The sequence below is a fragment of the Oryctolagus cuniculus genome, chromosome 1 (genome assembly GCF_964237555.1).
Source record: "Oryctolagus cuniculus chromosome 1, mOryCun1.1, whole genome shotgun sequence".
Lineage (NCBI taxonomy): Eukaryota > Metazoa > Chordata > Mammalia > Lagomorpha > Leporidae > Oryctolagus > Oryctolagus cuniculus.
The window spans coordinates 236675885-236697510 of NC_091432.1; the positions used below are offsets into that span (position 1 = coordinate 236675885).

At 73.6% G+C, this 21626-nt stretch overlaps 1 protein-coding gene across 6 annotated transcripts; it reads right to left on the reverse strand.

The window, feature by feature from the left end:
• Positions 1-650: 650 nt before the first annotated feature.
• GPSM1 (G protein signaling modulator 1) lies at positions 651-20973 on the reverse strand. Of its 6 annotated transcripts, none has more exons than XM_070059148.1 (14): positions 20672-20973; positions 14508-14729; positions 14008-14143; positions 13329-13471; positions 12882-13005; positions 12677-12792; positions 12199-12354; positions 11543-11651; positions 10833-10956; positions 6868-6938; positions 6375-6533; positions 3227-3356; positions 2487-2695; positions 651-1642 (listed from the first exon to the last, which is right to left on the reverse strand). In XM_070059148.1, the coding sequence occupies exons 1-14, from the start codon at positions 20956-20958 to the stop codon at positions 1436-1438; spliced, it is 2193 nt and encodes a 730-aa protein (XP_069915249.1). In that variant the 5' UTR covers positions 20959-20973; the 3' UTR covers positions 651-1435. The 6 variants fall into 6 exon arrangements, with proteins under 6 accessions (XP_069915249.1, XP_069915262.1, XP_069915254.1 ...); XM_070059161.1 differs by lacking the exon at positions 20672-20973 and adding an exon at positions 19952-20128; XM_070059153.1 differs by lacking the exon at positions 20672-20973 and adding an exon at positions 16281-17311.
• Positions 20974-21626: the final 653 nt, after the last annotated feature.

Sequence of the window (21626 nt, forward strand, 5' to 3'; positions counted from 1 at the left end):
CAGGCGTCCCGACTGAATGGCCGCTCTCAGATCCACCCTGCCGGACGCCCTGCCCGTCTCAGCCTGACCTTCCTGCCTGAGGCCCCCCCCATCCCGCTACAGGCCGTCTGCACAGCGCGGTGGTCATCGGACCTTCGGGGGGGCCCTGGTTGCTGACACCCCTCCCTCTTCCTGGGGCTCCGTTCCTCCAGCCCCTGAGCAGACCAAGGCTGGAAGGCCCTGTGAAGTGGGCCTGGCCTGCCCCAGGGGTGCCCGAGGGGCCCCCAGAGGCTGGGCTGGGGGGTCAGGGCCTGTGCTGGGAGCCCCATCGGCCAGGCAGCGCTGTGGGAGGGGCTGCGGGGCCGCACCACTGGCACCACTCAGCCTGGACTGGTGTTGCCAGGACTCCTAGGGTGACGCCCGCGGGTCGGGGGGGGGGGGGCGGCAGCAGGGCCTAGAGGCTGGGGGCTGGCCTGGAGGGAGGCGGCTGGCGGACCAGGCCCCACTGGCTCAGATGGGAGGGGTGGGCTGGAGCCCTCACTGCTGTAGCAGGGCCCCCGCCCCGAAGGGCTCCGTGGGTGGGCCTGGGCAGGGCCCCTGGGCGGCTGCAGCCTCTCCTAAGGGTGAGGTCCCCGGCCCAGGGGCTCAGTCCCGGCACTGCGCCCAGGGGATGGCACTCGTTGGCAGACTTTATTTTCCAGGAAAAACAGAAACGTACCTCTTGGGTTGGAAAGAGCCCGACAACACGCAGACACAGCAGTGGACACGCAGGTACATTCAAGTGTGCGCAGCCGCCCCTGCGCCCGCCCCCGCCCGAGGGCCGGCTGTGCTGCGTGGTGGGGGCCAGGCCTGAGCCCCGGGGCGCGGAGCTCACGACCCCGGGGGCTGACGTGGGCATGTGGGGCCAGAGCCCTCCCCACGGGGAGAAGGCAGTGACGTCATCTCCCCCAGTGTGGGGGGGTGAGCTGAAGTCCCTGGTGGTCACTGACAGCCTAAGTGATGGCCGCAGAGCCTGGTCCCCATCACGCCCCCTTAGCACAGACCTGGCTGGCAGCCAGCGTCCTAGGACAAGGCCTGGCTCACGTGATGGCCGCGGCTCGCCTGCGCTGGGCTGGGAGTGGGGGGGAGGAGGGTGTGGGGCAGGGGCGTCCTCTCAGCCCCCCGAGAACACTCAGGGACGCTGTCGGGGCTGGGGGCAGCCGGGCTTCACATCTGGCAGGGCGGGGCCGTGCCCAGGGAGAGGGCGTGGGGGGCTGGACAGCACCGGGGTCGGGGGCCGGCATGCGGAGGGGCTGCTGCCCGGGGAGGGGGGTGCGCAGGGGCTGTGCGCCCAGCGTCCAGCCATGGCCGCAGGAGGGTTTGGCTTCCGGGGGGGCCGTGGTCACGGTGGATGCCCGTCAGCCCCCGAGGCATCCAGGACTGGGGGCCGCGTGGGCCTGGCCATGGGCACAAGGCCTTAGCCGGTGCCCGGCTGGCACTGCGGCCGGGGCTCGGGGGGCCCGCCCGCCTCCTGCTCTGGGCTCCCGGCCAGGTCCACCCGCTGCTCGTCCATCCGCTTGGCCTGCACCCTCTGGATGAGGCTGAAGAAGTCCTCGTCCGGCATGGTCGGGCCTCGAGGCAGCACGTCGGGCGGCGGGCAGCGCTGGTCATCGATCCTGGAGGACTGTGTGGACACGCCCCGGGGCCCAGCGGTCAGTGGCAGGGCTGGCTCCCGAGGGACTGGCCTGGCCACTGCAGGCCTCCCACGCCCACCTGGGAAACCGGCTGCGAGCCCTGACTTGGGCACAGTCTCCTGGTGGCTGTCCCCCCAGGTCCTGAGCTCCCGCCCACCGAGGGGGCGCCACGATGCCCGCGGGGCTGCAGATGGCCACTGGGCAGCTCCAGGGCCTGCTCCTCAGACCCGCTGACCTCAGCGTCCAGCCAGGGCCCCCGGGTCCTCCGCAGGGCCCGGAGCAGAAGGGAGGGGAGTCGGCAGAGCCCCTGGCGCGTGCATGTGGGTGGGCGGGGGGCTCGGGAGCGGCTGCCAGCGCGTGCGTGCAGGTGGGCGGGCACTCTGGGCCTCTCAGGAGGGGCTGTGTTCGAGGTGGCCGTTCGGACGCCTCGCCCACGCCTGTGGTTTCCTGTCCTCTGTGGGTAGGAAGGTCGGGTCTGGAAACCCGCAGGCTCTCAGCACCCCCCCCCCGCCAGCCTCCAGACCCCCGTCCCCTCCTGCGTCACCTCGGGAGGGGGCATCACCCGCCCACCCCCGCCTCGCTCGCTCCTGCACTGCGGGGGCCACAGCCACTGCCCCGCCCCCGGACGGCCTCCACCCTGGCTGTGCACGGGCGCTGTCCACAGCCTCACTGCAGGCCCCCGCCCAGGTGTGGAAGGCGGAGGGTGGCTTTCAGGCCCCGGGGACCCGAGCTCCAAGCCCTGCACGAGGGCCCAGGACAGACCCAGCGCACGGCCGGTGGCCGCCCGGCGCCCGGCACCGCCGGCCGAGCCGCCGCGAGAGCCGCCGGGCGCACCTGGCACTTGATGAGCATGCTGAAGAACTCGTCCCCGGGCTCCTGGGCGTCCCCGTCGGCCCGCAGGTGGCCCACGTTGTTGTGGGTGACGCGCAGCCCCGGCAGGCTGCCCACGCTGGCCCGCTGGTCGTCCAGCCTGCGGCTCTGCGAGCTGGCGATGAGGTCGAAGAACTCCTCGGTCTGGGGGGAGGCCGTCATGGCGGGCTGGGCTGCGGGGAACGCGGGGTGAGCCCGGCCCGGCTGCTCCCGGCTGGCTGCCCTGCCGCGCTCAGCGCCCGCCTCCGGGGCTTCCAGGAGGTGACAGGAGACAGCTCGGCCTCCCACACGCCGAGTTCCGGAGGGCGGGGTAATTACACGCTTCAGGGTGCAGCTCCGGGCACGAGCGGGGAGGGGGTGGGGGCGCGCGGTGACGGGGGGCACGGGGGGGCGCGCGGTGACGGGGACACGGGGAGGGTGGGGGCGTGGTGACGAGGTGACAGGGGGCACGGGGGGGCGCACGGTGACGGGGGGCACGGGGAGCATGGGGGGGCGCGGTGACGAGGTGACGGGGACACGGGGAGGGTGGGGGCGCACAGTGACGAGGTGACGGGGGGCACGGGGGGGCGCACGGTGACGGGGGGCACGGGGGGGTTGTGCGGTGACGGGGGGCACTTTGCAGCTGGCCCGCCCCACCCCTCGGGGATGCGGCTGCCCCCGAGCCCCCCCCCCCCAAGCGCAGGGCGGGGCCGGGACGCGCTCACCGCCTCGCTGCTCCGGGCCGGCCGCGGCCTCCTGCAGCGGGCAGCGCTGGTCGTCCATGCGGCTGCCCTGGAACTTGCTGAGCAGGTCGAAGAGGCACTCGTCGTCCGCGGAGGGCGCCCTGGGGAGGCACTGCACGGCCCGGGCTCAGCGCCGCCGCCACGGGGCCCCGGCCCACCCGCCAGCCCGGCCCGCCCGCCCGCGACACACCGCGACACACCGCGACACACCGGGGCAGGCCTGGGGCTGTGCCCGCCCGCGACACACCGGGGCAGGGCTGGGGGCTGTGCCCGGCCCGCCCGCGACACACCGCGACACACCGGGGCAGGGCTGGGGCTGTGCCCGCCCGCGACACACCGCGACACACCGGGGCAGGGCTGGGGCTGTGCCCGCCCGCGACACACCGCGACACACCGGGGCCGGGCTGGGGCTGTGCCCGCCCGCGACACACCGCGACACACCGGGGCAGGGCTGGGGCTGTGCCCGCCCGCGACACACCGCGACACACCGGGGCAGGGCTGGGGCTGTGCCCGCCCGCGACACACCGCGACACACCAGGGCAGGGCTGGGGCCGGCCCGCCCGCGACACACCGCGACACACCGGGGCAGGGCTGGGGGCTGTGCCCGGCCGCACACATCTCAGGCCCCTCACGTGCCGCCCGCCGCCACCCCCCGTCCCGGTCATTGTCCGCAGACGCTGCCGGCCCTGGCCCGGGCCCCCATGCTGGACTCGCCCTGCTCTGGCCTCAGCCCGGAAGGCTTTGCCCTGGTCCAGTGCCCCCCACCCCCAGGAAGCCCCTGGCATGGGGCTGGCACCCAGCACTGCACATGTGCCAGTGTCTACCAGCCTGTGGCTGGGTGCCCAGACACACCGACGGATCAGGCCACACCACCAAGGCCAGGGAGGTGGGGCCGCAGCCTGTGGGGTGGGGTGTGGAGCCCCAGCCCCTCCCTGTGCACCTGCTGAGGGGAGTGGCAGCTCAGGGCCTGCTCTGGGCGGAGCCTGTGCCCCGGGGCAGCTCCCCTGCAGGGAGTCCCAGCATGCTCTGGCCTGGCCGCTCTCTGGCCAGCCCTTCCCTATGTCCCTGTGTCCCCACGGAGGGCCACCCAGCTCCAGCAACAGCCCTGCCCACCCCTCGGCGGCTGCCCCAGGGCTCACAGTGGACAGCAGGCACTCAGAGAGCACACACCCTGGGCAGGGCTGACCCTCGGGTGCCCTCCTGGCCCAGGCAAGACCCAGGCCGCTGCCTGTGACGCCAGCATCTCATAGGAGCGCTGGTTTGAGTCCCGGCTGCTCCACTTCTGATCCGGCTCCCAGCTGATGGCCTGGGAAAGCAGCAGGAGACGGCCCCCATGCCTGGGCCCCTGCACCCATGTGGGAGACCCGGACGGAGCTCCTGGCTCCTGGCTTCAGCTTGGCCCAGCCCTGGGCATTGTAGCCATTTGGCTCCTCCCAGCCCAGAGCAGGTAGGCCAAGCAGTGCAAGACGAAAGCCACAGGGACACTGCCCCTGTGGGACGTCCTGCGAGCCACGTCACACAGCCCAAGCAGGCCCCAGGCCTGGTCCAGGCCGGGCTCTCCCAGATGGGATTCGGCCTCCCCTGGGCCCAGGGGTGCACCTGACGGGTGCGCCCCGCGGACCCAGCCCGTCACCCGACGGTGGCAAAACGGCCGACCGCAGCCCCCAACACGCAACAGAGCTCCCCCCGGGGTCTGCAGCCCGCAGCCCCCCCAAGCCCCCCGCCCCGAGTGGGGCCTCTCATCCAGGGCAGACGCTGGCTCGTGTGGGGTCCTGGGCCTGAGAACCTCGGCCTCGCCCCGGCATGGAGGAGGCTCTGGACCCCGGGGGCCCGCGTGTCCTGACCTCTCCGCCCCAAAGCCTGGCTCCCCGCTGGCCCGACGTCTCGGGATCCCCCCTGCTCAGTGTCGGCTCCCTGGTCCGGGCCCCCGGGGACCCCCACACTCACGCTGGACCGCAGGGCTCTCCTCAGCACAGCCAGGAGCTACGCCGGGCGACGGGCCACGTGGAGGCCGGGCAGGACGCCAAGGTGCCCAGCGCTGCCGCCCGGAGCACAGGGGCAGCCCCACGCTTAAATAGGACCCAGGGCGAGGGCGCAGCCCTCCCAGCGCCCGCCCGCCTCCCTCCCCCGTGCGCTCGCGCTCTCTCCCTCCCTCTCTCACACACGCACACACACGCCTGCTCCGTAAACACCGAGATGAGCCCCCGCGAGCAGGAGCGCTCCCGTCTGGAGGCCTGTGGGCGGCCACGTGGGGCACGGAGGGGGGACCTCTCCCCCCCTAGCGCCAGGCCCTGGCTTCCTTTCAAGGCCGGGCCGGCCAGCAGGAGCCGGGTGTGTGGCCGTCTGGGTCTGGGCCTCTGCCGCTGTCCACCCCCCAACCTCTGGAGCCGCCACAGAGGCCCTGGCCCCGGCCGTCCTGCCCCCAGCCCGCCAAGGAACAGGGAGCCCCTCCCCCACATCATGGCAGCCCCCAGCCAGCGGCGGTGGGCTCGTACGTGTGTGGGGAGGGGGTTTCCCACCCGGACACCTCTCGCCAAGGGACTGTGCCAGCCACGTCCAGGCTCTGGTCAGTATCACTGCCCGGAGCCCCCACCTGTTCACCTCGGCTCCCCGCAGGGCAGGGCCTCCCAGGGGGCTGCCAAGACAGGGGCACCACCGTGGACGGCACCACCAGGTCCTTTCGGGGACACGCAGGCCGGGCAGGGACAGGCAAGGCCCCTGGCTGCCGCTGCTGGACAAGGATGGACGCTGTGGCCTGGCAGGGGGAGCGCCGCTTGCGACGCCAGCGCGGGTTTGAGTCCCGGCTGCTCCGCTTCTGAGCCTGCACGTGCCTCTGGGAGAGCAGAAGCCGCCCGAGGCCTCGGGCCTGCATCCACGTGGGAGGCCCGGATGGAGCTCCCGGCTCCTGGCTGCAGCCCGGCCCAGACACGGCTGTTGCAGCCACCTGGGAAGGGACTCCGTCTGCCTCTGTCTCGGGTTGGATCGGCCACGTCTGCCTCGGCTGGGTCCCCTGGGCTCTGTCCCCCTCTCCACCACCTCTTTCTTACTCTGCCTTTCGAGTAAAACGAATCAAACAGAAACGGGCGCAGAGTCGGGCCTGGCCGAGGTCTGCTGGCTGGGGGGCACCTACCGTGCGGGGCACCTGCACCCGGACGTCGGCGCTGTCCAGTGGGGAGTGGCTGCCCTCCCGGGGCCCCTCCTGGTACTTCCGGCTCCTCACGGGCAGGGGGAGGGAGTCCCTGCCCGGCCCCCGCCAGTCCCCTGCGTGGTGGCTGTCTCCATTCTGCTCCTGGGAGGGGAGGCTGGGTGTGGGTGGGGGCGATTCCCAGCCAACGGCCCCCACCCCAGAGCCGAAGGGGCAGGCGGGCAGGTTCCCGAGAGCAGAGGCTACGGGGGCCCCACCGGCGCCTCTGCCTTTTGGGGCACAGCGTGCAGTGGGGGGGGCACAGGGCTGCCACGTGGGGGGGCACACAGGGCTCATCTGTGGCAGCCTTGAGGGTGGCCAGGGACAGATGGGCCTGTCCAGGCAGCATGGAAGGTGACATGGACGGGCAAGGGGGGGGGCAGCTCGGCAAACACCACAGCCCGGCCCAGGGAACCCATGGCCCGTGTGCCGGCCTCACCCGCTCCGGGGGCAGCCGCAGCAGGTCCCAGGTCTCGGCGCTCAGCCTCTGTGTCCTCTTGGGTCTGGCTCCTAGAAGGCAGCAGAGCTGGTTGGCCAGGGCTCGCGCCTGGCGGTCAGTCCCAGGGACGCGCGTTCTGGCCGCAGGGCCCCCACGTGCAGGTGGACGCAGGGTGGGCTGTGCACGGCCCCGGCTGCACCGCCGGCACCTGACAAGCCGGAGGGCGTCAGGACGGGCTGAGCCGGTGCAGCCAGCGGGCGGGGCGCTGGCTCCTGTCCCGGGAGAGTCCAGCTCCGCTGGGTCCCGGGCTCACCCAGAGCACCCCCCGCCCCCGCCCAGCACTTCCACGAAGCACTCCCTCTCCCTCCTCGGTGCTCTGCCCTGGGAACCCACAGCCTACTCCCAGCCTGCTCTGGGCAGCCCGGGCCGCGGAGGGCCTTCCCCTGGACGTCTGTCTGCCCCTCGGGGCCAGGCGGTGGGGGCGCTGGCATCAAAGCACACGCGGGGGTCCTGCCTTGCTGCTCCCGAATGCATAAACTTGGACCCAACGCCACACCCGGGACTCTGTGCCTCCCCCCTCAGACTGGGCCACAGGGCTGGGGTCGGGCCTCCCCCCTCAGACTGGGCCACAGGGCTGGGGTCGGGCCTCCCCCCTCAGACTGGGCCACAGGGCTGGGGTCGTGCCGGCTCTACCCGGTGCTTCCCAGCAGCCCTCAGGAGGAGTGCCCTGGCCGCTGCCCCACACAGCTCGGCTCACACCACTGAGCCGCTGGCTGGAGGCCCGCAGTGGGCGGGCACGGGCGCACACCCTCCCTCCCCGGCCTCTCGGGGTCATAGGTAAGACCCCCAGCGAGGGGAGGCTCGGTGTGCGGCCGGGGCAGGAGCCGCCCAGAGCCCCTGAGCCCAGGGCGAGGCCTGCAGTGCTGTGCCCGCTCCGCGTCTTCCGGCCCACGGCCCCCAGGTCTGGGGAACAGGACGCCATGTGTGGGCCAACAGCGGGGGGGGGGGGGACAGGACGGGGTGTGTGACAGCAGTGGTGGGGGCAGGACGCCGTGCACGGGTCTGCTGGGGCCGACAACCGGGCCCATGGAAGAACGGCAGGCGGGGGCCTCGCTGGGCGGCCCCCAACCTCCACCCGGGGACCGGCAGGGTGAGGACCAGCGGGGGGTGCCCTGGCCCCATCACCAGTTTAAGTGGTGTGGGGGGGAGAGGACAGGACTCTGGGGGCCCAGCGCCCCAGCCCCCAGCCTTGGGAATGGGGAGGGTGCCGGCTCCTGCCCCGCCCTGGGGAGGCCCCTGCCCGCGCCCTGCCCTCCGCAGCCATGGGGGCTGAGCAGGCCAGCACCCAGCACAGCCCTCTGCCCGGCCCTCCACGTGGGGTCCCTGGGGCCCGGCTGGTGCCGCACGCAGGCCTCAGGCCACACAGCCTGAACCCCTCGAAGGCTGGCACAGACGGGAGACACGGACGGGGGCGGGCTTGGCGGTGCTGTTTTCTGTCCGTCTGCTGCCCACCCTGGCCTGGGTCAGGAGTTGGGGGCAGGGCCAGGCCATGGACACATGGGCCCCCCCCCCAACTTGACGCAAGCCCCGGGAGCGGGTGTGCACCCAGCCTTTCACTCACCACACAGTGGCTGCGCCCTCCCGGGGGCTCCACCTGCTTCCCCGGCCCGGTCCCTACCGCCCCCGGCTGCCTCGGGCCCCTGACCCCCCAGCCAGGCCTGGCACGGGCCGAGGTGCCCCGCTGCGACCCAGCTGCCGTCTGGCTCCGGGGCCGGCCCCTACGGCCGAGCAGGCACACGGCTACATGCATCCCCTGTCGCTCGGGCCGGTGGCAGCCCAGCACCGTGTGCCTGGCCTCCTGCCCCTCCCTGGCTCCGCCCCCTCCCCCGCTGCCCCGTGGGGGCCGTGTGTGCTGACCGCCCAGCCCGGCCCTGCAGAGACGGGTGTTAGGAGGCGAGGGTGCAGGTGGGTGCCCTCCCCAGACCCCGACCTGGGACCGCGGCCTCCAGGACCAGGCCTTTGCAGGCGGCTTGAAGGGACCAAAGCAGATCCGGGGCTCCGGGCTCGCTCCCCCCAGCCCTGCCACACCACTCAGGCGCCCCTGCCGCTGTGGTCCTGGGTGAGGCTGGGAGCTGTCAGCCGCACCCAGAGGCCGGCGGGGAGGGGCCCCCCAATCTGGGGCCCTCTGGGCGCTGGGGAGGGACCCGCGGCGGGGTCAGCACAGACTGACCGGCAGCAGGGGCTCTGTCCTGCGGCACCCAAGCCCCCATGTTTTTATCAATGGAAGACTCCTGAGTCCTGGACACCGGTCCACTCAGGTCTAGCCACACCCACTTCCCAGCAGGCCACGCCCACTGCCAGGCCACGCCCACCACTGGCCAAGCCTCCCTTCTCACACCACCTCCTTCCCCCAGAATGAAGCCCCTCCCGCCCCCTCCGTCCCGGGCCAGGAGCCCCCGTCACGGCTGGGCGTACGCCCTCCCTCCCAGGAGCTGGTCCGGCCCCACGACCCAACCACGCTGCCAGGTCAGGCGGCCCCACAGCTTCTGGGGCAGGGGTCGGCGGGCAGGGCCACCCACCGGCAGCCCTCAGGGCCAGTGTTACCCCCGCCCTCTCCGGAATCGGCCTGGCCACGGAGGCCCTGCTCACCTGAGTGGGGGTCTCTCCCAGGCCTGCCCAGGCCTGCCTGCCACAGTCTCTCCCCAGCCGGGCCCCCACGCCGCCTCCGCTCCCCCAGCGCCCGTCCACCGCAGCCTGGCCACTGGCTGCCCTGCGGGGAGGTGGCTTCCGGGGGCTGTGGCGGGGAGGCGTCCAGCTCACTGGGCAGGGCACAGGGGCCGGGGCGGGGACAACAGAGGCTGCCTTGTCCCCGCAGTTCACCCACGGCGTCCCCTCCCCCGTCCAGAGGTGGGCAGTGCCTGGGGAGCCTCTCCAGACACCGTCCGGTAGACGCTGCGGACACCAAGAGCTCTTGGCAGAGGGAGCCACCCTGATGGCGACGCCAGTTGTGCGTCCCGGGCCACCCTGAGACCCGTCTGTCTCCCAGCCCCCGCACCGCCCCGGCCAGGGTGGCACCCAGAAGCCCCGTCTTTCCCCGGTGCCCAGGACGGACCGCGGCGAGAAGCCAGGACCCTGTGCCACGCCCGGCAGGCCAGCCAGCGCGCACGCCTTCCGGGGGCCCTGGAGGCTGGGGTGGGCGGCCAAGCCGGGAACACAGCCAGGCAGGGCCGGGGCCCCGTGGGTGGCTCCCCGCCAGGCCGCCCCTCACCCACCTGCGGCCGCCCCGGGGTGCCGGCTCGACTCGGCGCCCCCCGCTCCCCCTCCCACCTATTAATCTGTTTGCTTTTCGGAGAACGGCCTGTCCCTGACGCGCACCGCTGACCTGCACGGCACGGCCAGGGCCCGTGAATGGGGTCATTATAGTGGCCTGGCCCCCCCGGCCTCACCCATGAGCGCCCCAAGCACAGGAACACAGCTCCCTGCAGGCCGGCCCCCCCCCGCTGCCCCCCCGCTGCCCCCTCCGCCGGCCCCCCGGACGGCTGCTCCAGGAGGGTGGGGGCGAGCGGACCCCCAGGAGTGGCTGCGGGGGGGGATGGCAGGGAGCAGCCATCTCCTCCCTGCCACCAGCCCCGTGGGACCACCCAGGACGGGGCAGTGGGGGGGTGAGGGGCTCAGGCTGGCCACAGCCCCGCGCCGTCCCCGAGACAACGAGGAGGGGCCCCAACTCCCTCCTCCGCAGCCCTGCCTCGCCTGCAGGGACGGGGCCCCTGTGCCCCACACTTGGACGGCAGGGCAGGCCCCGCTCTGCCCCACAGAGGCTGACACGGCCAAACGCAGCCCCCCTCCCTGGGCAGTGCCGCTGTCCCGTCTGTGGGCGGCTCCTGCACCTGCTCCCGGGGGCCCTGCTTGCCTGGGTGCCGTGACCGCCCCGAGAACGGGCCCCCAGCCCCGCGCCGGGCACTCACCCTGGGCCTCGTAGCCGGCCAGGTCGGGCTTCTCCGCGGCCGCCGGGCTGCCCAGGCGGCCCAGGGCCAGCTGCAGCTGCGCCACGTTCATGCGGGCGGTGAGCTCACCGTTGCGGTCCCCGATCTGCGGCGACAGGGGGGCTGGGTTGGCGGGGGGTGGGGGCTCCCCGGGGGCTGCTGAGAAGACAGGGAGCCGCCAGCACGCTGCCCCGGACACACCAGACACACCGGGCGGCCTGGCTGCTGGCTGACCCCAGCGAGGTGTCCCTGTGTCCTCCCAGCCCCCGGTCGCACCCAGGAGCGCGGCTGCACCGCCTCCTGGCAGTCCCTCTGCTCACCCGGCACCGGGCAAGAGCCTGGTGCTGCGAGGCTGCACAGGACCCTCCCAGGCCACCCCCAAAGGGGCCACACAAGCGGTGCCATGTCCTGCCTGACCACAGGAGGGCCCCGTGCACCTGCTCCAGGGAGGAGACCCCGCCTCCTGGGACAGCGTCCAGCTCAGGGGTCCAGGGAAGACCCTTGGGGATGGCAGGGCTTCATGGCCCAGCTCCCTGGGGGGTGGGTCTCCCCACAAGGGACACCAACACCAGGGGTGGAACAGGCCCCTCGCCCGCCCCTCCCCCTGCCACCACTGCAGCGGACGAGCGGCAGAGGGCGGGAGGGCAGCCCAGGGGCACGGGGCCTGCAGGTCTGGGCGGGCGCCCGCTCACCTCCTGGGAGATCTGCAGGTGCTTCTTGGCGAAGGTCAAGGCCTGTGCCGGGCTCCCCATGGACACGTAGGCGTTCCCCAGGCTCCAGCACGCCCGGCCCTCCCCCACCCTGCCGGAGAGGGGAACTGAGTCAGGGCCCAGCCGTGCTGTGGGGGGCAGCGCGTGGGACCTGGGACAGAGGAGCCCTCGTGCCCGGGGCGCCCGGGGACCATGGGAGGCCGCGCCCCGGGCTGCAGTGACCGCCCGGCTCTCCTCTCCCACGGCAGGCGTCCATGCTGGAAATCTGTGCCTGCCCCGCGGCCACTTCTGCCTCCAGGGCCTGGGCAGGGCGGGCCTGGCTCGCCCCCTGGTGGCCGCCGGGGCCCCACCCTCCAGGGCCCATCTGTAAGCCTACCTACAGCCCAGCGGCAACCAGGACACTCACACGGCTGCCGGGCCCCCCACTCTCGCCACTGCACCCCGAGAAAACCCCAGCCCCACCTACGCCTCTCAGAAGGGCCTCGCCACTGCCCAGCCCTGAGCCCCTTGTCCGGCCACTCCAGCCCCCCCAGACCTGGGGGGCAGGAGACACGATGGGCGGGGGCCCTGGATGGTGGGGGGAGGGGGACGCTGCCACCTGCTGGCCCGACGCCTAGCCCTGTGCCCCGCCCACGCACCTGTCGGCCAGCTCCTGGGCGATGAGCAGGTGCCGCAGGTGGTACTCGGCGGCGCGCTCGTAGTCCTGAAGCAGCGTGTAGGTGTTGCCGAGGCTGTAGCAGGCCTGCGCCTCCACCGCCTGGTCCCGCAGCTGCCGCGACAGCTGCAGCGTCTTCCTGGGTCAGCCCCGGGGGCGGCGGGGGAGGGGCCGTGAGCCACCGGCAGACACCCGCCCGTGGCCCCCAGCTGCGTGGGTCCCACCAGGCTCCGCCCACCACCGCAGGCACGGCTCCTGGCCCCGCCCAGCCGCCACTCAGGCTGGGCCGGGTGGGGGCACCCAGGGCCCCCCCCGGGCCTGCCTACTTGTGGTACTCGGCGGCCACGTCTGGGCCGGGTGGGGGCACCCAGGGCCCCCCCCCGGGCCTGCCTACTTGTGGTACTCGGCGGCCACGTCTGGGCCGGGTGGGGGCACCCAGGGCCCCCCCCGGGCCTGCCTACTTGTAGTACTCGGCGGCCACGTCGAAGCGCCCCAGGAAGATGTGGGCGTTGCCCAGGTTGCTGTAGGCCCTCCGCTCGGCCGCCTTGTCCCCAAACTCCTTGGCGATGGCCAGGCGCTGCGGGACAGACCAGGGCCCAGGGCCTCACTGAGCGCGCCTGGGGCCCGGCCCCGCGCCCCCGTGTCCGGCGGCCCCCGCCCGCTCACCTCCTTGTGGAAGGCCGTGGCCTCCGCGAAGTTCCCCAGCAAGTACTGGGTGTTGCCCAGGTTGCCGTAGGCCCGGCCCTGGGCCGCGCGGTCACCCAGCTCTTTCACCAGGCTCAGGTTCCTCCTGGGGGCCAAGTCCACCTCAGCGCGTCCTCCCGGCACCGGGACGGGGGGCGCGGCCCCTGCACCCCAGGCAGCAGGCGCCGAGTCGGGGGCAGGGGGCTCCCGGGGGTGGGCCGTCTGAACATCACAGCTGGGGGGCTCCCGGGGGTGGGCCGTCTGAACATCACAGCTGGGGGACTCCCGAGGGTAGGCCGTCTGAATGATGGGGCTCCCGGGGGTGGGCCGTCTGAATGATGGGGCTCCCGGGGGTGGGCTGTCTGAATGATGGGGGCTCCCGGGGCTGGGCTGTCTGAACGGGGTCCGGGGCCCGGCCGCTGCACTCACTCGTAGAACTCGGAGGCCCTGCGCAGTGTCTCGCGGACGGCGGGCGGCAGGTGCCCCGGGTCCTGGGCGGCGTTCCAGGACAGCTGCTTGCCCTTGGCGTGGTACACGTTGCCCATGTTGTACAGAGCCCTGGCCTCCCCGACCTGCGGGCAGCAGGACAGTGTGTGGGCAGGACCTGGGGGGGCCACCTGGGAAGCTCCGCCCTGCAGTGCCCTGGCCACGCCCCCTCCTCTGCCAGGGCCCGGGGGCATCTTCCTCTGATGCCCGTGGGATCCGCTGCCCTTGGGCCTCAGGGAGCGAGGGAGGTCGGCACAGGACAGCAGGCAGCACAGCGGGGCCCATGGCCCGCCCCCTGCACGTTTGCCTGGCTTCCTCCCAGAGCCCCCGTCCCCCGCTGCAGGCCCCGGATGTCCCCAGCCGGGCAGGGCCAGGCTGCTGGCGGAGACCCAAGAACTTGAGTGGGACGGCGCCACCTCCTGGGCCCTGCGGGCAGTGACTGCGGTCATCCGGATTCCAGGGCAGTCAGCGGAGCGTGGGAGGGGCGGGGCCTGGCCCGGCAGCGCCGGCAGGAGCCGGGGTGCCCTGTGTGTCCAGGGGCTGCTGCTCCCCCAGGCCACTCGTCCCTGACTGCCCACCCCCGACCCAGGCCACAGGCAGGGGCGGCGGGGCCGACACCGACCTTGTCCCCCTGCTCCTGGGCGATGGCCAGGTGCCGCTGGCAGCACACGATGGCCTCGTCGAAGCGGCCCAACACCTTGAGTGTGTTGCCCAGGTTCCCGCTGGCCTTGGCCTCGCCCATGCGGTCGCCGATGGTCCTGGGAGCAGGGAGCAGTGAGGGGCTGGGCTGCAGGGGAGACAGCTGCCGCGTGCCCACCGGGAACACACCCAGCCCCGTACCGAGGTACCGACGGGCACACAAGGCTCCCGTCCGGGAGGCCAGGGCGGCTTCAGGGCCTGGAGGAGGAGGGGCGGGGGGGCGCCCCTGCAGGGCCCGGCAAGGGGCTGCGGGAGGAGGCCCAGGGGCTAGGGGCTCCGGGGAGGGAGGCAGAGCCCCAGGCCAGGCGTGCGCACGGCCTCTGGGGGGCGCTGCAGGGCACACAGAGGCACACACAGGGAACTCCGGGAGCCGGCCGCCAGCTCGTGTGCGGGGTGGGCGCGGCGCGGCGTGCCGGCACTCACCGGGCCAGCAGCAGGTCGTGCTTGTGGTACTCCAGCGCCCGGGCGAACTCCCTCAGGTAGAAGTAGGCGTTGCCCAGCTGGCTGTAGATGGCACTCAGCGTCTTGAGGTCCTCGGTGCCCACCTGCACGGCCGCCTCAAAGAAGGCCACGCCGGCCCGGAAGTCCCCGGCCTTGCACAGGCGCTCCCCTTCCAGGGCCAGCTCCAGGCACGAGGCCTCCATCCTGGGCAAGGGCAGAGGGGCGGGTGAGGGACCACCCCGGGACACCGGGGACCAGGGACCACCCGCCGTCCTGCTGGGCCACAGCGGTGACAGGCCCCGCCCGTCGCCCACTGCGACACCAACCGGGAGGGGCTGGGGCCTGGAGGTCACTTCCGGGCAGAGGCGAGGCTGCACCAGGGGTCAGCCGGTCCCCACCGGGACCCCCGCCCCGCAGAGCTGAGGCGGCTCGCTGCGGCCGGCCGGGAAGGGCTGCGCGCCCGCGGCAGGCTGGGCCACAGAAGCCCTCGCTCTCGGGCCCTGCAAAGCCCCCTACCCCGGCGGGGTCTCCAGCGCCTGCTGACTGCGCCCTCGGGACACGGCCATCAGGGCAGCGGGCAGTGAGGCTGCCCTGGCCCCACAGGCGCTCCGCGGAGGCACACGGCCCGGCCCCCAGCCCCGTGACCGGCAGGCGGCAGCTGGCCCCTCACTCCTGCCTTCTCTCCAGCGCTCTGGACGCGGTCGGAGTTTGCAGGAAACGCAGGGTGCTGCCCAGCGTCCCCACCAGAGCCCCGCCCCCTGCCCCACAGCGAGGGGGTGTGGCCACCGAGTGACAGTGGGGGCACGAGAAGAGGGGCTTCCTCTCTTACTCGGGGCGGTTTCTCAGGGCCCCACACTTCAGCCCACTCCCCACGCGGCCATGTCCACGTTTGCAGGGTACTGGGGTCACCTGGACGTGGAAGGGCCGGCGGCCCCAGCCCCCTGCACCCCCAGGCTCAGGGCCTCCTGCTGGGGAGCCCCCCCGGCTCCCAGCCCACCACAGCCCCCTGCACTCTGAGCTCTGTTCTGTCCCTCCTCCCCCAGGAACCAGGGCCGGCCCCTGCCCCGCCACCCTTCCTGACCGGGGGCCTGGTGCTCAGGGGGTGTCCCCGACCCCACGAGGCTCTCCAGGACAGGGGGCGGCCTGGGTCCTCGGGATGGCGGGCACATGGAGGAGAGGCCTGCTCCAAACGGCCTATGCCGAGCCCCGCCGGCAGCCCGGGTGGCTCCCACCTGCCTGTCACGGGGAGTCGCCCCCTCCCGGGCAGTCGGGGCACAGCGCCCGCACAGTCACGGCTCAGGGTATGCACGGTGACACAGGCGGCCCTGGTGACCGCCCGGGCAGAGCTCAGAATCCACCAACCCCTGCCCCTAGTCCAGCAGAGGCCAGGCCCTCAGGCCACCCACGACCTGCCTGGCTCCTCGCCACGCTCCCCGGGGAGGGCTTCCGGCTGCCACGCCCACGCAAACCACGAGAGCAGCCACACGAGAGCCCACTCCTGCGGCTGGCCTGCTTGGTCCCTGCCCAGCCCCCACCCCGCACCCCTCCCCACCCAGAGCTGTGGCATCGGCCGCCTGGACGTCCAAGGGGGTGCACTGGCGGTCACCAACACGCCTGCCCGAAGCTGGGCCAGGAGCTGACCGCCGTGGGGACCCCCTGGAGGGGAACCAGGCAGGGTGTCCTGCCCCCTGCAGGGTTCCCAGGACGGCAGCGGACCCCGCCCCGGCCCTGCAGCCCCCCAGCCCAGCGCCGCACCTGGTCCTGTGCAGGTTTCGCATCTTCTGCACGTACAGCCATAGCTCCAGGCCCACGGGCAGCAGCAGCGGGCGGGGGCGGGGGGCCCCATACACCACCTTGCACACGGCCTTCTCTGCCGGGCTCAGGGCCACGGGCTGGGCCTCCAGGGCGGAGGCCTCCCTGCGGACCGTGGCCATGGGCCCCTGCGCCCCCCCGCCTCCCGGGTGGGGGGCTGAGCGCTCGGCCACCGTGGTTCTGGGGCAGCCAGGGCCTCTGGCCTGGGCCGTGGGGCGTGAGGGATCAGGAGCTGGATCAGCACCGTCAGCAGCCGGGCTGGGCGGGCGGCCAGGCCGTAATCCTGATCCAGCCTCCCGGGGGCTGGGCTGGGCAGGGCGGGGGGACCCGGACCTCCCGGCCACCGCTCTCCCCCTGCACAAGCCCAGGCCGTGCGGGACCCCGGGGGTCTGCCCGCAGCCGGTGCCGGGCGGCTTCTGAGCCTGTCCCGCCTGGCCCGGTCTCCAGGAGCGCCCTCCCAGGGCTGGGCGGTGCTGGCCCGGCCCCTCCACTGCTATCTCAAGGCCCCCAGGGTCTCACCGGCCCCCTGGGGACCCCAGCCCGGCTTGTCCTGCTGTGGCCTCTGTGGCACCAGCTCCCAGCACACGGCACGGGGCAGCCTCCACAGACACGGAACACGGAGTCCAGGCCGAGCCGCCCCGTGCGCCCCGTGCGCGCCGTGCCTCGCCTGATGTCTGCGGTGAGCTCCAGGGCCCGGGGTCTCCCCAGGGGGCGGGACACACAGGCTGGGAGTGGGGGGCTTGGGAGGAGACTCCCAGCGCCCGTCCTCCCACCTGCCAGGGCCCAGACACCCCTCAGCTGAGTGTGACCCCAACCCCGGGCTGCTGGGGCAGGTGCAGCGCCCAGCCGTGAGCAGGCAGGCAGGGCGCCCAGTGCACAGCCCCTCGGGCGAGTCACCGGTGCGGAATCGGAGCCTCCCCTAGGGGCCTCCTCTACCACCCCTCCCCTACAGCGCCAACCCCACCCTGGGGACGCCACTGCGCAGCCATCGGCCCTGGTTGGAGGTGTGCACGGGGGGGGGGGGGTGGCGTCCTGGGGTGAGCAGGAGCTGGAGAATGGGGGCGGGGGCTCTGCTCAGACAGCAACCCAAGCACGGCCCCGGACGCTCCCCTCCCTGTCCTGGGGCGCTCAGTGAGGCCAGCCCACGTGTCCACCCCCAGGACAGCTTGGCCGGGGCCTGGCCACTGAGACGCTGAACCCCAGATCCTCCTAGGATCTGCACCCATTGGCGGAGAAGATTCCGGAACCTGTGCCCCACGCCACCTGCCTAGGTCTACCAGCTTTGCAGGCTGTCAGTCCCCCAGCTGGTTGTCTGGGCACTGGGGACCCCGCCCTGCAGGACGGCCCAGGGTGCCCGTGGCCTCTAGGATTGGGGTCCGGCACGGAGGGCTCGGGCCCCCTGCGGGGGTGGGGGCGCCTTTGCCGGACACACACGGCTTCATGGACAGACAGCCCTCGCCCTCCCCTCCCCTGCAGCCTGCCTCGGGTGCCCTGGGACTGCCTGGCCTGGCCCCGCTCCAGCCTAGGTCCCGGAGGAGGCAGACTGTGGCGGCAGGAGACAGGTGCTTCTGCCCGTGTCCCGGGCAGCAAAGCGGTGAGCGGCTCCCTGGTGGCCAGCCCCGCTGCTGTGGCCACCACGTCTTGCCCGCACCTCTCCAGGCAGGGAGAAGCCATGCCTGGGCCGCACCCACCTGTTCTCCAGCCCCAGCCCCGGCCGCTGCCCTGTCTGGCCTCCGGACCCCGACTGCCTGGCCCCCCAGACTCCTGGCTCCCAATCCAGCCCCAGCTCCCACCCCTGCTAACAGCCGAATCCGCACCCTCACCCAGCTGTCACCTCCACTCTGGCCCCAGGGCAGGCACCCAGGAGAGCCCTGCTCACCACTGGCTCCAACTCCCCCGGGCCCCGTCCAGCCAGCCCCAGAGAGAACAAAGTCACAGACCCGCCTCCCGTGGCCGGGGCAGGGAGAAGGCAGGGGCAGGACAGGGCCAGGGGTGGCGGAGACCAGGGGGACGCGGGGGTCACTCCAGCTTCAGGGCAGTGAGGCAGGGGTGGCCAGGTCACCGTGCCTGGGGACGCACCTGGGCGGGGGACCACAAGAGGGTGGGGGCGGCCCGGCACGTGGCCACGGGAGCCTCCTGCCCCACACCTGAGGGCGCCAGTGCCCGCCGCTTGGGGTGCACCTCTGAGGCGGGCCCAGGGGCTCCTCCGCCCCCTCCCAGGGTCCGCTCACAGGCACATGCCTGACTCCCGGGCCGTGTGGCACAAGGGTCCCTCCGGCCCCCGCCTGTGAGACCGAACTCTGCTCTCTGGGCAGGACGATGGCATTGGGGGGGGGGCAGCACAGAGACCAGCGGGAACCCACCCCCCTACCCAGGAGCCGCCGGGGCAGGTGGGCTTCCCAGACATCCTCTTTCTCCTCAAACCTCACCGCCCCGGCCCCCACCGGCTCAGGACCCCCAAAGCCAGTCCCGGCCGGGAACTGGCTGCCCAGACCCCGCTGTGGGTCCAGGGCCCAAACTCCCCCAGGGCCCCCACGGCCCCTGGCCCGGCTCTGCCCTTCAGGTTCCACGTGGGTCTCAGCTGGGAGGGTCCCAGGGCCCCCTCCCAGTGCTGTCCCTGCTCGGGGCCAGCTCCCAAGGCCAGGGTCCCGTCCGGCGCGTCCCCCTGGCCCCCAGGTCAAGCCTGAGTACTGACAGAGCCCCCGCCTGCGGGGCCCTCAGCTCCCAGCCCGGCTCTCAGGTGGACCATGGACCATGGACGAGCCGTGGGAAACACTGGATTCCCACGGTGGGGGCGGGGGCAGGCCTGCTGCACCAGGTGCCGGCAGAGCCAGCCTCCGCCCCTCCCCCCACGGGGGCCCGGCTGGATCCCCAGACCACACAAAGGGGCTCCGTCTCTGCCCAGCCCCGCGGAGCAGGCCCAGGGTGGGCAGCAGGGCCTGCTGTCTCCGGCTGGGGGAGCCCAGCAGACGTCTGTGGCCAGCACACCACATGGCTGGAGTGCCAAGTCCTGGGAAGCCAGGCCTCTCTCTGGAGACCACCAGGCTCCGGAGACGGCCAAAGGGGACCAGGACAGTGGTGTCGCCTGGGCCTGTCTGGCCCCCCGCCAGCAGCCAGGCCTGCCCCCCTGAAGCCCAGCACCCAGGCCCACCCTGCTGGCTCCAGGCCCAGCTCGGGACCACTCTGGGGGGCACCCTCGCCAGGAAGGCTTGCAGCCCCGGGCAGGCCGCGGTCATCCTCTGCGGCCGGCCCGGCCCCCAGCACACAGCCCAGACTGCTGGGGTCACCTGCGAGGCACCGGGGGCAGTGGCTTTCCGGGCGAGCACACACCCACCTGGCCCGCGGTCCGGAGCCGCCCAGGTCACCCCTGAGCCCCGGCGGAGAAAGGCCCCCGGCAGCCCCCGCCCCCACCCCGTGCCCGCCGGCCACAGGGCCCCGAGGACGCGCTGCGGCCGCCGCCTTGTCCCCGTCCCCGGCACGGGGCCCGGCTCCCTCGGGCGGAGCCGCCGCCCCCACCCGGCTCCCCGCGCGTCCCCGGCCACGTTGCGCGCCCGCCGCCGCCTTTGTTCCGAGCGGCCGCCTCCCGCCGCCCGGCAGCCCCGGCCCCGGCCCACCTGGAGTAGGGGCGCCGGGCGGCCGGGCCCGGGAGCTCGTCGGCGGCGGGCGGGGCCGGGGCCGCCATGGGTCGGGGGCGCGCGAGAGCGGAGCCGCGCCCGCGCCCCGTCCGAGCGTCCGCGCCCGCGGCAGGCGCCGAGGAAGTGATGCGCGCGGGGCCCGCGCCCCTCCCGCGTGGCCGTGATGTCACCGCCGCCCGCGCGGGGAGGGGGCGCCCGCCGCCGCCGCGGCCCGAGGCGGGAAGCTGGGGGGAGGCGCGCTGCGGGGCGGGGTCGAGGGCAGGGGAGGGGGCCCCAGTGGCAGCCCCGCCCCCTCCTCCGACTGCCCCCACTCCCAGCCTGCCGGGCCGCGTCGGTGGGGGCTGCTGGAGGCCTCCGTGCCTTGGCTGGGCAGGTGTCCCCCTCCACCTTGGCGCTCCTGGTCCCCAGCGGTGGGAATGGCGTGGGGGAGGGGCTACACCCACCCCTCCCCAGCTCCCACCAGGGAGCCTCTAAGTCCCCTGAATGGGAAGCCCCTTCCTCCAGGGAGGCCTCCGGCTTGGGAAAGGGTACAGGTGGCACTGCCCAGCCGTGTTGCCCCCTCTGCCGGAGATTCCCCGGGGAGCCCCGGGAGCCTGGCCTGGGTGCTGAGGCTGCATGCCCACCCGCAGCTCTGGACGCCTTTAGGGCCTCCCCCTCCCCCATGCTGGCCCCGGGACAGCCAGCACGCTCAGGTCTCACCTGCTCTCCGTGCGCCGGTGCCCAGTCCCTGTCGGTCCTGCTGTGGCCCGAGACTCCCCAGGCTGGGCGTGGAGACAGGCTGACTGCCCGGGAGCCCAGCGGGCTGCGTTCCTGGCAGCTCCTCCCTGCGCCCAGCCCCGCCCCAGACGGCCGCCCCAGGGTCGGGAAAGTGCCAAGGCCACCCCGGCCAGACCGTCCCACGTCCCAGGGCTCGGCGGCTTCGGGCCGGGGAGAATGGCACCGAAAACAGAGACAAACAAGGTCTGGTGGGGCTGGTTTGTTTCCATAGAGGAAGAGGCAGTGGGGAATGGAAACCATCTGTGCCCCCCCGGGCGCCCTCCCCCAGACCGCAGGGGCCGGCCCGGGCCCAGCTCCCGGCCTTGGCTGGGACGTGGCGGGGTGGGCGGTGCCGCTGGCTGGGCACCCACTGGCTCCTGCTCTGCGCTGGCCGGACGCCTCCTCGGGGTGCCCTGAATTGGCACCGTCGCAAGGCAGGGGCTGCCCTGGGCCCGCCTGTGCCAGGCCCGAGTTGAGCCTCCGTCTCCAGGTGCTGCCAACGCCAGGAGGCCCAGACGGGCCCACCCCACCGCGGCCCCCTGTGTCGGCGCCGGACCGATGACAAGGGGGCCCCTGAGTGACGCCCCGTGGCAGAGGGGAGAGGGGTGCGTGGCCCTGCAGCTGGGTCCTCGCCGGGCACCTGTGGTCCCAGGCTTCTCAGAGACCGCGAGAGCCCCAGTGGCCTCCGGCAGCCGCGGCTCAGGCTCAGGGCCAGGCCCAGGTGGCTCGGAGGCTGCCCTGCCCCCAGCGCTGCGGGCCCTGGCCCACAGGAACATCACTGTGGGGACCTTCTGTGCTGCCGGCCCGGAGCCACTGGGGTCCCGGTGCCCGCGCTGGGGTGCTCGCCCTGCCCCTTCATCCAGGGACTCACAGACGGTCCCCGTGGGGTGGGCCAGGC

Coding starts and splice junctions, on each gene's coding strand:
- GPSM1 (XM_070059134.1), bottom strand. CDS start 20,958: ATGGAAACAAACCAGCCCCACCAGACCTTGTTTGTCTCTGTTTTCGGT. Junction 13,472..14,007: donor CCCAGGAGCAGGGGGACAAG/GTCGGTGTCGGC, acceptor TGCTGCCCGCAG/GTCGGGGAGGCCAGGGCTCT. Junction 11,652..12,198: donor GCCCAGGAGCTGGCCGACAG/GTGCGTGGGCGG, acceptor CCTCTCCGGCAG/GGTGGGGGAGGGCCGGGCGT.